Source organism: Aspergillus viridinutans (assembly GCF_018404265.1).
Source record: "Aspergillus viridinutans IFM 47045 DNA, scaffold_11, whole genome shotgun sequence".
In the NCBI taxonomy this organism is placed as follows: domain Eukaryota; kingdom Fungi; phylum Ascomycota; class Eurotiomycetes; order Eurotiales; family Aspergillaceae; genus Aspergillus; species Aspergillus viridinutans.
Window position 1 is genome coordinate 629,377 of NW_025091227.1, and position 12,588 is coordinate 641,964.

Sequence of the window (12,588 nt, forward strand, 5' to 3'; positions counted from 1 at the left end):
CGAATTGCTAATCCTGCTGACTGTACATATAAACCGTTGGCAATGACTGGCTAGTCTCCTCGGAAACCCCCCGCTTTCCTTTCCGACTCCCATCGCCTCGCGCCGTTGTCCGTAATAACAAAAGTAGTTGTCATTGCAAGATAGAAGGATATCCTGTGTATAAATGCCCAATATGTCGTGGGGTAGAACTGTCTGCTAACTGGCTAAATCCTGCTAATCTTTGCTCAACCAACAGAAAAGTTGTCTGCATGCCCCATTCAAAGCAACCCGCCATATTACCCCGCAGACCGACTTACCTAAGAATGGTACCATACAGCGGATTCACATTCCTTTTTAGGACAAACAATACCATAAGCGTCGGTCCCCAAATTACCCTCGGCAGTTTGTCAGTTGCCGTAGGAAACTGAAAAGTAGTCTCTTTCTTGCCAGTATTTACACAAGAAAATATGAAGTGAAGTATATTCCTCTTCCGCGTAGGAAGGTTGTTCGTTTGATAGGTCGGCAGCCCGGAGATTAAATAGCGATTCATATAAACCTAGACTTCATAATCTAGATAATTTTAGTTAATATGAGCAAGAAATACTGTTATCCTCTAATCATCAGAGATCAATCCCTGCAAGGAGTATTGGGTCGAGATACCAGTGCTCTTTCAGCTCAGAGATACAGAGATATATATTTACATGCCGTGAAGAGGAACCCCATAGGATCAACACTATTCATGCCTAGCGGTCTATCAAATCATCGCTTCTGTATTAAAAATGACTGGCTTTTCATTCAACAATATCACCAACGTTTACTCCTCTGCTTTCATTCGACCATTTTCAGCGTGCAAGACGAAAAACATGTCAACCATGCAGGCATGACCCCGACGTAATGCAATCTAGGACTGCTGCTCGTCCTAACCTAAACAGCTTCTACTTTATTTCTCCCTTGAATGGCAAAAAGATATAGAACATTAAATACAATATGTGCTTATTATACTAACAACAGTAATTGCTTGACTATTTCCATCCCTATCCCGATACGGCGACAGAACCAGCACTCATACCGATATAGCTTAGGTAGTAGTAGTACGGATGCTCACGATCCGTCGGGTCAAACGCCACTCGAGTTCGGCTTGCCTCCACCGCGATCCGCATACTTTGCTAAAGTCAATACTCCTGTTAACCTCAGAGTCCCATTTATGTCTGTTTTAGATGTCTCCAGCCTCTACCAAGGGGTATATCTCAACAGAGACAGACGGATGCACGCAAGATGCCCGTATGACCTCCCATTTGGATCATCTCGAGATATCTGCTGTGATCTGCCCAAGTGGACGACTCCGTTTGAGCCCGCAGAAGGAGTTCCTAAAGACCAAATCGATAATCAAGTCAAGATCGCCTCCGTAGCATCAGGTTGCCGCCCTAGGCGTGGAAAATGATGAACTCCGAGATACTTTCAGCCCCTGAGAGATAGTCTTGGCCAGAGGGGTATCTGCAGATCTATGACTGATTTGACGAATGAGGTCTAATCCAGCCTGAGCACGAACTCAACGGACGGGCTTGTAGACTTAGGCTCTAGAACAATCCATCAGTTGCTAGAGATGAATCATTCTCCTGACTCAGTATCGAAGCTACCAAGACAAGCTTTCATTGGCAGGATCGTCCTACAATGTGTTTGACACAATCACAACAGTGAGACAACCATTCTCTGAGTAAACAATAGCACACAATCAAACTCCGCGCTAGCTTTGAGTCTACATTGATGTGTCCGTCACACATAGGAGTATGATCACGCCAAGATTAGGGAAAGGCAGATGGAAAACGCGGAACAAGCTTCATAACGTGCAAGGACTGGATGACGAGCTTGGCGCCCAGGCCAGCAGATGTTGTTGCGACAATCCTTAAAGTCGACGTTGAGATCATCAAGCAGATCGTTGAGGAGAAACAGTTACTAGTGAGGGGGGAAATCCCTTTATGATGCTAGGTCATGTGCAGGGACGGTTGGTTTGAGTGATGTGCTGTAATAAGGTAATATAGTTCTGCTAGTGATGCGCGACTACTTGGGCACAGAGACTTGGGCAGTACTGAGACATGTCCAAGCGCAACCTTCTTTAGAAGCTCTCGGAGCTCGGCACCGTAGCAGCAATAGTCGTATTACTCAGAAGAAGTATCTGGTGACCATGATATATCAAGAAGAATCTTCTAGTGGGCTTTTGTATGAGTTAAGCGACCCACCGGTTAGACTACGGATGCGTCGGGTCGCAGCGATCGACCTGGGCTACCCACCTCGGATTCTTGATTCAATCGATAAAGTACATACTGAAGGTAAGAACAGGATCAGGAACCGGTCGAGTGTTGACGGTGATATTATGAAATGCAATGTTGCATGCCTCGAAATAAATTGCAGAGATACCGTGGACAGACTGACCCCGAAATAAACAAGGAACGACTCGCTACCAATAACGACCCAACGTAAAACTGACGATAAACCGACGAGCACAGAAGCTATCCTCGCAGGGCTGATTGATCTCCACCGCATTATTGGTGATTCCAGACAATCCCAAAAATCCAAAATCCGGACAGCCAGCCAGTGGAAGCCAGGGGAGCGCACATCAACCCATCTCTCTGGATGGCGTCACTGCTCCACCCGCCCATCTTCTGGCTGGTTCGACAGCTGCTAGCTTTACACCCATCACATTGTACAACATGACCTGTGTTGCCATCACGGCGAGGCTTATGATGGACCGCTGCAAAATTTTCTGGGATCAATGATCGCATGGTGCGATGGTATTGGTGCGTCGATGATTTCCATCGGCTGATGCCGGTATGACATAACAGCTTCACTTTTCCGCGGCCAGTTGGACATCGCCATGATATATGAAGGGTTGGAAATACCTCCGAACTGAGTCTTGCTCAATTCGAAACTCAGAAGTAATAAAGCAGTCCTTGTTCGCCGGCAGCTTCAGCACCAAGTCAAGCCGTCACAGATCCCAACCACAGTCGAGGAGTTTGATATCGCCAAAACACATTCAGCATCATGGTGTCGACAACAATCACTCGTCCTGTCTCTCTGCTGGTGCGCTTTATGCAATGGTCCAGCGCCGTCATCGTCATGGGCATCACCTCCTACTTCATCAACAAGTGGCCCCATACACAGCACACCATCTACTGGGAAGTCATCGTATGTTGACCCGTCTCTATTCACCAACCTGCATATACTAACTCGCAGTAGTCGACGCTGTCCGTTGTCTTTTTCCTGCCCGCCTTCCTTTCCCCCTTCATGCCGACTCGCCTGAGCAAGTTCGTCTTGCCGATTGACATCATCTTCTCCTACCTGTATGTGAAGCTGCCCTTTGGACATTCTTTCTTAACACACTAACTCGCTTAGGTGGTTGACCGCGTTCATCTTCTCTGCGCAAGACTACAACTGGCACAACTGCGCTGCCAATGCTCCCCCCGGTGCTAGCTGCTCGCTCAAGAAGGCTAACGAGGCGTTCATCTTCCTCGCCTTGTAAGTAGTCCGATTACAGATGAGCCATACAGTAGCTAACACCAGTCAGTATCTTTACCTTCTTCGCCATCGGTCTTGAAGTGATGAACCTCTGGGCCGTACGCGTTGAGACTCCCACCCACGAGAAGCATCCTGAGGGTCGCCGAGCTCCTTTCGATGCCCCTGGTGTCAACCCATAAGCTCCTTGGTGCTAAGGTGACTCTGTTACCGGCCACTTGTCGCCAAAGTGCCGTAAACCATGGACCAACTTCGAGCCAAGCCCCATTATTGGTTGGTCATCTGTTCAAGGGATGTACATCCCCTGTTTGTTTTTATAATGTCGCGACTTTACGCGATGTCCAGCGCGATTGCATCTTAATTCCTAATACCTAACGACTCGGTCACGATTTTGTCATGTATGTATAATGATTAGTGTTATGTCGCTCGTTATATGTATTGATAGTGCACAAGATAATAGCGAAATGATTTTAATAGATATACGAAGTACACTCCCTCACTGCATTCTACATCTACCAAATAAGATATATAAAGTTGGACCAAGTTCAGCATGTTTATACCGAGAGAATCAACCATCTATATTGCGGCCATCACTGTGGTACACCGCGAGATCTTATATCAAGAGCCATTGTCGAAGCTTCCCGGCCTCAACTAAATATAGGGTAAAATTCAATCAATATACTTCCGAATTGGTAAGTCTACGTCGAAGTGTGGTACGGATACAAGAGAAACGGGATAATTTGACGTAAAGATGCGATATAGCTGGACTCATATGCACGTCATCCGGTGCCATATTTGTACATCGTCCTTCAGGTACTATTTGTCCGACACAAGGTCAAGGCAGTTCTCTCCTCTTAAACAACTTTATAATGTGTCTTTCGACATTGTTGAGTTGAGAAGATGCGGAATGCGATCAGGGTCAACGATGATGTCACCGCGCGGTCATTGCGATGGACCATCGTCACCCACAAAACCAAGTCCTCCTGCGTCGTTTCCCACATTGCTCAATCAAGCACATCCCTAAAATAAAGCGACAATCTATTATAAAAGTTGAACTGCTCATACGAGATCGCCGCAACATAGCACAATTCTACGGAACATCAGCGGTTCAACCCTCCGGCTGAGATGACTTCAGCATACAGCAAGGTCAAAGAGCTGGCCACAGCATCGATTGCCCGGGTTCTAACAGCCTGGGGCTACCTCAGTGCCTTCCTATTATCCTTCACAATCAATCGCGCTTTCTTGGCCTCTGCACTCCTTCCACTCTACCTTCTGCGCCTCGCATATCGCGTCTTGCCTACGATTCTGTGGAATGCACCGCGGCTACTATTCCCGAACGGATGGCGAACGCTTATGAAAGATGCGGAGCAATACCGACAGCGGGCAGACGCGCTAGCTCAATCGCAGCTGGAGGGAAAGTACAAGTTCAAAGATGATGAGATCATCCGGATCGACCAAAAGGGCAAAGGTTGGATGGCTGATATGCCATGGAGGGACAATGTGGAGGAGTTTAACGTATGCGGCGCGACGGCCCGATATGTTCATCTGAAGCCGAGCTATCGCAGCATCGCTACGGATAACAAGGCCTCCCATCGGCCGATCGTCTTTCTGCATGGTAATCCAAGTTGGAGCTATATGTGGAGAAATGTAGGTTCATGTCCATTTGCCACTGCTATCGAGCCCAACTGACCGATGCGCAGGTATTTCCCGCGCTTGTGGAACGAGGCCACGAGGTATATGCGCTGGACTGGCTTGGACATGGTCGCAGTGACAAGATCACCCGTCCGGAAGCCATCACCTTCGAGCTACACATGCGTACCTTGAAGCAATTCTTCGAATCCACTGGTCTTGACAATGCTACTCTCGTGGCTCACGACTGGGGAGGGTGAGTCTACCATCCATTGTTCATTTCCTGTCTGCTGACTTGTGCAGCTGTGTCGCTCTATGCACACTACCTCGCCTCCCGACATCAGCCTGCACCAGACTTTTCTTATTGAACTCCTTCCTTCCTCCCCACATCAGCGAGCTAAGCATGCATCACGCCCTCCTATACGCAACTTGGTTCATGACGACCGGGATTCTCGGCGGGCGTGTCCCGGAATCCGCAATCATGCGCTTCATGTCTCCAAGTATCTCACAGAAAGACGTCACCGGCTACGCAGCGCCTTACAGGAATCTCCCCGCAAAAGCCAAGTCCAGCATCTACCGCTTCTCGCATATGGCCCCGGCTACACCCCGCGTAGTCCTGACAAGTCTCCGATACACATGGTTGTGGAAACTAGTCGAGGGCCTCGCAGGACCATCCAACTTCGACAATCTGAATGCTCAGGCGCGACTTTCCGTTCGCGACCACGAGATCCGGGGCTTCTGGAAATCTAGCGAGAGAGCGCACCAGTTCGAAGTTGCTGTTGTTTTTGGGGAGAAGGATCCGTTGCTGAAAGACTGCAAGGATGTTCTTGTGCGTGCTGTTGAGTCGCGGGTCATGGTTGATTGGGCCCCCTATGGAATTTGGCTAGATGGTGCTGGGCATTATCCGGTCGAGGAGAAGCCGAAAGCGGTTGGTGACTTGATTGCCAGGCTTGCGAGGCATCGCGAACCTACGGTGATGCGCATATCAGGTTGAGTGGTCTCTTGTGTTACATATTTCTCTTGTTTCCGTGGTTGTCACTATGATTACAGGGCTATAGACAATGAATAGACTCAGATAGCGCAATGTCATAATAGTCCTTGTTTGTTGGTAGAGAGACCCTTGTCCATCACTCCAAGCTAAAGATATCGCCAAGGAATCTAGAACAATGAGTAATCAAGAGGATGTCCTCCTCTGGGCCAGATGAGTTCTAGGTCCATGGGGGGTTACACTGATTCCACCTTGCTCAGGCGTGGGAAGTGGTGTATCCGCGGTATTCAGCTCCTGATGGACTAATGTACAAATCCCAGAGGACTCACCCCTGCACCCATGGAATAGCTTCGTAGATGCTTTCACAGCCAAAACTCAACTCGCGCGACCGCCAGACGCACCCAGTCAACCGTGTCCAGGTTCTTGGTGAAGCAGCCACTATCACAGCCACTGGTACCCAACAGGCGCGGGACCAAGTGGATGCCAGCACATCTTGCTGTGCTGGAAAATAATCCTCGGCTGTGCATGGGCGACAAACTCGGTATTAGGACGCTGACTCATCTCGCCCACAGACCGCCGGTACCTGCAGGCAAGAAAGGTGAGGCATCTCGTTGAAATGGCTCAACTGGGCCAGAAGCCGGACACCAGCCCATGATTATCGCCACTGGCTGACCGCAGACCTTTACAGGAAGGTACGGGCAGTTGGGCATGGCTTCTGTGTTGTACCTCACTAAACTCCTTTAGGTCACTAGTAACAATTGTGATTGGCTGGAGGCATCTCATAATCCTTGGCTGGGTCTGGACTGCCGGTGGAACAGGAACTGGTCTAGCCTGAAAGGGAAAAATGGTTTGCAATGGCCAATGAGAAGATGCCAAATGACGTAGCAATCCGTGGGACACATGGCAATTGATTGTTCCTGAACTCTAATTTTCAGAGTTTTTCGTTGTTCCCTGTCCCGGCTCCATGGGATGTGTCATGGTAGGGTGTGATATGTCCGCGGGTTCTTTGTACCTGCATGAAACAGATAAAGAGAGATGGTACAAAAGTAAGTGATGTGTTTGCTGTTTTTCTGCCTGAGTACCTGTGCACCATACTTCCATAATCATAGCCTCTAGGCGCAGGCCACAACCAGAATCTTGGAAAATTATTKCTGTCTCTGATGACATGTGATTCGTAGCAAGGACACCGGGACATAAGAACTGGATTAAGCCGATGGGAGGCAAAAGTGAAAACCCTTTCTTCGACTTCGCGATAGGTATCCTCATCTTCCACCCAAGTGCCGTTGGCGTCCAGACCATTCATGGCGTTTGGCGCCGGCGCTAACTGAGAAATTTTGACTGCCTGTGGGGCTTGCAATAGATCTGGACTGTTCCTCTCAATATGATTCGTGCAATCCTTCAGGCACACTGTTTCTTGAATCTATATCCAATATCGTGGCGTCCAATCACCTCTTGCCAGACAAAGAATGGGTTCTGCTTCCACTTCCCCCCAAGGCTTAGGCTTTGAGGGCGTTCTGATTTTTTGTGCCTAAAAGATTCTCGAACGCCTTGGAGATGGCCCACTCCCATCGCTCACTGAAGATGATAAATTCAGCCATGCCCCCCCAGGTTGTTTCAGTCTTTTTCCATCCTTCAGCACTACCAAAGTCATTCATTCCTTTTGACTCTTTGACTCGAGGTTGATCCTCCACTGTCCTTTACTTCGTCGCTCTCTGTAGATCAGACTGTTGTCATTCCTTCCAACCAACATCATCATCATGTCTTTCTCCAAGATCTTCAGCCTCGCTGCTGCCTTCGCTCTCACTGCTTCGGCCCTCCCTCTCGCTTCCCGCGCCCCCAGCGGCGGCGTCCAGATCGTCAACAACATGAGCGAGAATGTCTATCTCTGGTCCGTCTCCGACTCCAGCAGCGAGATGCAGACCATCCCCACCGGCGCCTCCTACACCGAGAACTGGCGCACCAACCCCAACGGCGGCGGCGTCTCCATCAAGATGTCCACCGGCGCCGACCTCGCCTCCGTCCTCCAGTTCGAGTACACCGAGGCCGGCGAGACCCTCTTCTGGGATCTCTCCTCCATCAACCTCTCTCCCCAGTCTCCCCTCATCGCCGCCGGCTTCGGCGTCTCCATTGACGATGCCAGCTGCCCCACGGCCACCTGCGCCCCTGGCGACGTGAACTGCGCCGAGTCCTACCAGTTCCCCGATGACCACAACACTCGTGCCTGCGGCACCGGCGCCGCCTTCACCCTCACCCTGGGTTAAGCGCTCCCGCCACTCTGTGTGCTGGCCATGAACATCTCCTCGTTCCTCTTTGTACGCTCGTTTTCTACCCCTGGAGGATATGAAAGTTTGTCAGGAACACATCGAGGCAGGCCTTGTTTTACGAGTCACGACTCATACGGCTCACGATTATGCCGAGGATTATACCAACGATGATTTTACCAAAATACAAAACTCCATGTCAATAAATTGATCAAGATATTTAGAGTGCAATTGATTTGATACCTGCTGCGTTGTCACATTTGTCTTACTTTGAGTGTAGTCGTATCTCACGTGGTGTAGTGTACCACCAGCCGGCGCCTCGTGAACTCTATATTGACCCACCTCTTCCCCTCAAACTTAGATCTCGACTGTTTGCGGTCTAACTAAGTCGGGTACGGTCTCATATCCGTTTCATCGTGTACTGACTTTAGTTCGGGTTGCTCGTGTGGCTTGGGTTGTGCAAGTTCTAGACCTCGTCCAAACTGGCCCTAACCACTGGGTGTCTCTGACCGCGTATTCAGGATACCAATCATAATGAGACAGACATGTCCGGGATCAATATCATGGTTGCTCCATCAAGCCACGCATTGAATGCACTTGGGGAATTGTCAGAGGACATATCTAGATTCGGACTGAACGACTTGAGTTTGTAGGAGACGAACGGGGTTGAAGGTGGTATCTGTGTCACTATTGGCTGCGTTAGTCTTCGCGTAGACAAGGGAGAACAAGATGAAACATCTTTGAAGCTTGAGTACGTTTCAGTCAGGATTTGCCAAGATGAAGAGTTTCGGGTGGGAGTCTGGCCACAAATCCGAGACACCGCTCCAGTACACAGATGAACGTTGTCAAAGGAGAAGAAAACCAGCAGGAGGCCATTGCCAGGTGCAGTATTAACTTTGTATGCTTCTATTTCATGGACTTGGTCTCCCTTGCAATAGGAGCAAGACACACATATCAAATTAGAAAATCTGAGGAAACAGTATGTTTATGTACTCAAACGTCAGGTTCAGTTTGACCAAGCCAAATGGTAACTGTTGACACTCAGTTGCTGAATCTCCCACGCTCCATCTTCATTCAAAGTCTTCCAGCTTCAATCCATTCATCTTGCTTTCCAGACCCTGGCGAATAGGATCCAGGAGTGTTCCTAGTCTGCAGCTGTGCCATTCGGCGCGTCCCTTTGTCGACAATCTGGCCTCCCAGAGCGGAGATCGAGCAAAGAGGACCATGCTTCTGGTCAGGGACCCAACGCTCAGGTTCTCGTAAGGGGGCATTGGATCAGGAAAGATGAGATTGGAGAGTCGCAAGAATTTCATCAGAGCACCAAGAAGTATTGAACTGCATTCGAAAGAGCATCTGTGTGTGGAAGAGCTCAGGTCATCGATTACTCGATCGATGGCGGCTAGAGCCTCCCTGATGCTCTGCTGTCGAGACTCGTTGATTGTTTCTGCGGCCTGATTAGCAAAGAAATATAGCTGAGGTAGCTTTCAAGACGATACGAACCAATCAGTCTGTTAGGAATAGGGAGTCCGTATGTTTGTACCACTGATGGACTCTCGACGAGGGCGACCCGCGTAGCTGCGGAGAACTCGGTCTGCTTGCGAAACACCCATGCTATGCATATCCATTGAAGAACAGGCTTTCCAAAAGACTTCGGCATGTCACTCTTCAACTGATCGATCCAGATATCCGCAAAGACCTCCACAACCCCAGGACATTGGTAATAATCAACAATCATCGCGATTTTAGCTAGTGTTTCCAGATCAACCTTGCGAGGTGCCTTGGGCGCGTAGCCATGCATGATGTTCATGATGATGAGCGTGGTGTCGACGTCCCAAATGTCCATGATGACAACTGCAATACCTTCAGAGCGGATCTCGTGCCCTTCGAACCAGTTGCCGTTGAACATGCGGTTGAAGACGGGAGAGGCGAGGGACAAATGTCTTGACGAGACGCGCATGCCGACGAGACCACTCTCCATATGTGCTTCGTTCGTGTCACTAACATCAGAGGTTGGCGGTTGGCGTGAGAGAGTTCCTGGGTCAGAACTGGTATAAGCAGCGTTGGCGTCTGCTGCAGGGGCAGACGTGTCGATTACAAGGGGCGTAGCCGGAGTCGCGAAAGGAAAGCTCTGGCTGCTGGTTTCCATGCTCTGACTAGGAGAGGCTTTATTGACACTGGGGAACAGGAGCATCACATCGCCGTTTGGGTCGAGTGTGTAAGGGTCATTGTCCATAGTGCCAGCGCGTAAGAAGCAGGGCTGTTCCATGTGATAAAGAGTTTAATAAAGTCTCAAACAAACGACAGGAACTTTTGCGAGAAGCATGGGAATGATGACAGTTCTAGATTGCAAGGCACTGTTCACCGAGGACAGTATGTGATGCTCTGTGGGAGAACGGACCTAGATGTCTTGTAGGTAAGGAAGTAAAAGGAGAGAGATGTTGATAAAATCTCTGTGGGCTCTCGACACAACACACGGTGACCTTGGAGTCAGAGAACAGTGAATGTTATTGACAGCCCATCTGCTCACATCTCACTCATCTTCATCTTCTTCTCAGATCCAACCTTTCTTCTCCGCATATTTCGTCATTTTCTATCCACAAGTCATAACAATTGCAGACGCGTCTAGATCAGCCTTCCTCAAATCGATAAACGCGACTACCAGTCCAGAATTATTGTGGATGTGTTGAAAGGTACAGGTTCATATTCTCACTTGTCTCCAGGCTCGGACGCTGATCATCAAACACCAACACCTTTCTGTACACTCACAGTATGATGAGTATGACAAAAGACTATTACGAGTTAGATCCCGACGGAGATGTCATCCTCGTTTTTACCACGGCTGATCCAGACACTGCGAATCAAGCTCCCGGCCCCAACGCTGTCCCGAACGAGTCCACCAGACCGGCCCAGGTCACTGATGGCTCGGTCGGAAGGTCCTCAACTTCAGTTGCTGGTACGAAAGTGCAGAAATTTGAGCAGCTCGACAATAGGATGACTGACGCCCCGAAAGCTACCAGGGTGGTAAAAATGAGAGTCTCGTCAAAACATCTTTCCCTAGCCTCTCCGGTCTTCAAGAAGATGTTGCATGGGCCATGGAAAGAAGCTCAGGGCCTTCGCCTCGGCTACGTGGAAATAGAGATGGATGGGCAGAACATGGACGCCATGCTGTTATTGATGAAGGTTATTCATGGATATGGCCCCGATATTCCTCGCAATGTGACCCTTGCGATGGTGGTAAAGATCTCCACTCTCGCGGACTATTACAACTGCCACGAGGTTATCCATCTCGCAGTACAGTTGTGGATTCGGCCTTTACAGGTTGGAGTGATGATGAACTGTGACGAACTCGCTCAGTGGATTTGGATCTCTTGGGTTTTCCAACTCACTAACTTATTCCGCTATGCAACAAATTGCGCCGTTACGTATAGCAAGGGTCCAATATCCACCATCGGTTTGCCTATCCCGCAGCCCGTTATAGGTAAGCGTCCCTATGACAAATGAGACGCAGGGCAGAGCTCTGACAATAATATCAGATGCGATCGAAAAGAGACGCGAACAAGGCATCAAGACTACATTGGACTCTCTTCGTCGTCTGGTCAGCGAGCTGCGAGATGGTCGAGAATCATGCTCCTTTGAATGCGACTCCTTCCGACTCGGCGCTCTCACTAAACAACTACACGAGAAGGGCTTCCTAGGGCCGGTAGATGAAGGCACTATCCCTAGTATTAGTCTCTATCAACTAAATGACTTCCTTGTCGACATAAAGAGCCCAGCATGGCGCGAGGTTACTTCAAAACGCCGTCGCAATCATGATCAGCACCCAGGGCATCCTTGCACCTTACAGTCTCTGATAAAGCCTATCTTGAGCAACCTGACCTCGCACATGAGAGGGTACGAATATGCAGAATTCAAGGAGCTGCCATAGAAAAGAGTATCATTGTCATACCTAGCAGGATTGAGCAGCTCGATCATGATTCGACTGGAGGCAGGCTCGAGCTAAATTATGAGGTTCTAGGTACTCGAAATGGGATATCGTTGACAACAATAGACTCATCAAAATACGAACATGCCTGGCTTGTGCTTCCCCGGAGGGGAGGACAAGCAATAGCAATAGAAGGCTTTGCAGACATTACTGCTTGACAGGCTATCCTGCTTCACTAACAATACTCATGATGTTAGAAAGTGGTTGGCAATCCCTCAGTGCGATTGGTAGAATCGACC

The 12,588-nt window shown here is 49.2% G+C and overlaps 5 protein-coding genes across 5 annotated transcripts; 4 read left to right on the forward strand and 1 right to left on the reverse strand.

The window, feature by feature from the left end:
• Positions 1-3,018: 3,018 nt before the first annotated feature.
• Positions 3,019-3,671, forward strand: Aspvir_002330 (MARVEL domain-containing protein; the record flags this gene model as incomplete). The annotated part of the gene is made up of 4 exons (XM_043273931.1): positions 3,019-3,162; positions 3,214-3,317; positions 3,370-3,492; positions 3,542-3,671. 4 exons carry the CDS (start codon positions 3,019-3,021, stop codon positions 3,669-3,671), a joined length of 501 nt encoding a protein of 166 aa, XP_043129866.1.
• A 943-nt stretch (positions 3,672-4,614) lies between these two features.
• Aspvir_002331 (haloalkane dehalogenase family protein) lies at positions 4,615-6,112 on the forward strand (the record flags this gene model as incomplete). The annotated part of the gene is made up of 3 exons (XM_043273932.1): positions 4,615-5,136; positions 5,190-5,374; positions 5,422-6,112. The coding sequence occupies 3 exons, from the start codon at positions 4,615-4,617 to the stop codon at positions 6,110-6,112; spliced, it is 1,398 nt and encodes a 465-aa protein (XP_043129867.1).
• Positions 6,113-7,863: 1,751 nt separating this feature from the next.
• On the forward strand, positions 7,864-8,367 carry Aspvir_002332 (putative antigenic thaumatin domain protein; the record flags this gene model as incomplete). Its single annotated transcript, XM_043273933.1, has 1 exon — positions 7,864-8,367. One exon carries the CDS (start codon positions 7,864-7,866, stop codon positions 8,365-8,367), a length of 504 nt encoding a protein of 167 aa, XP_043129868.1.
• Positions 8,368-9,437: 1,070 nt separating this feature from the next.
• Aspvir_002333 (uncharacterized protein) lies at positions 9,438-10,600 on the reverse strand (the record flags this gene model as incomplete). Its single annotated transcript, XM_043273934.1, has 2 exons — positions 9,438-9,811; positions 9,868-10,600. 2 exons carry the CDS (start codon positions 10,598-10,600, stop codon positions 9,438-9,440), a joined length of 1,107 nt encoding a protein of 368 aa, XP_043129869.1.
• Positions 10,601-11,136: 536 nt separating this feature from the next.
• On the forward strand, positions 11,137-12,292 carry Aspvir_002334 (BTB/POZ domain-containing protein; the record flags this gene model as incomplete). The annotated part of the gene is made up of 2 exons (XM_043273935.1): positions 11,137-11,845; positions 11,901-12,292. The coding sequence occupies 2 exons, from the start codon at positions 11,137-11,139 to the stop codon at positions 12,290-12,292; spliced, it is 1,101 nt and encodes a 366-aa protein (XP_043129870.1).
• Positions 12,293-12,588: the final 296 nt, after the last annotated feature.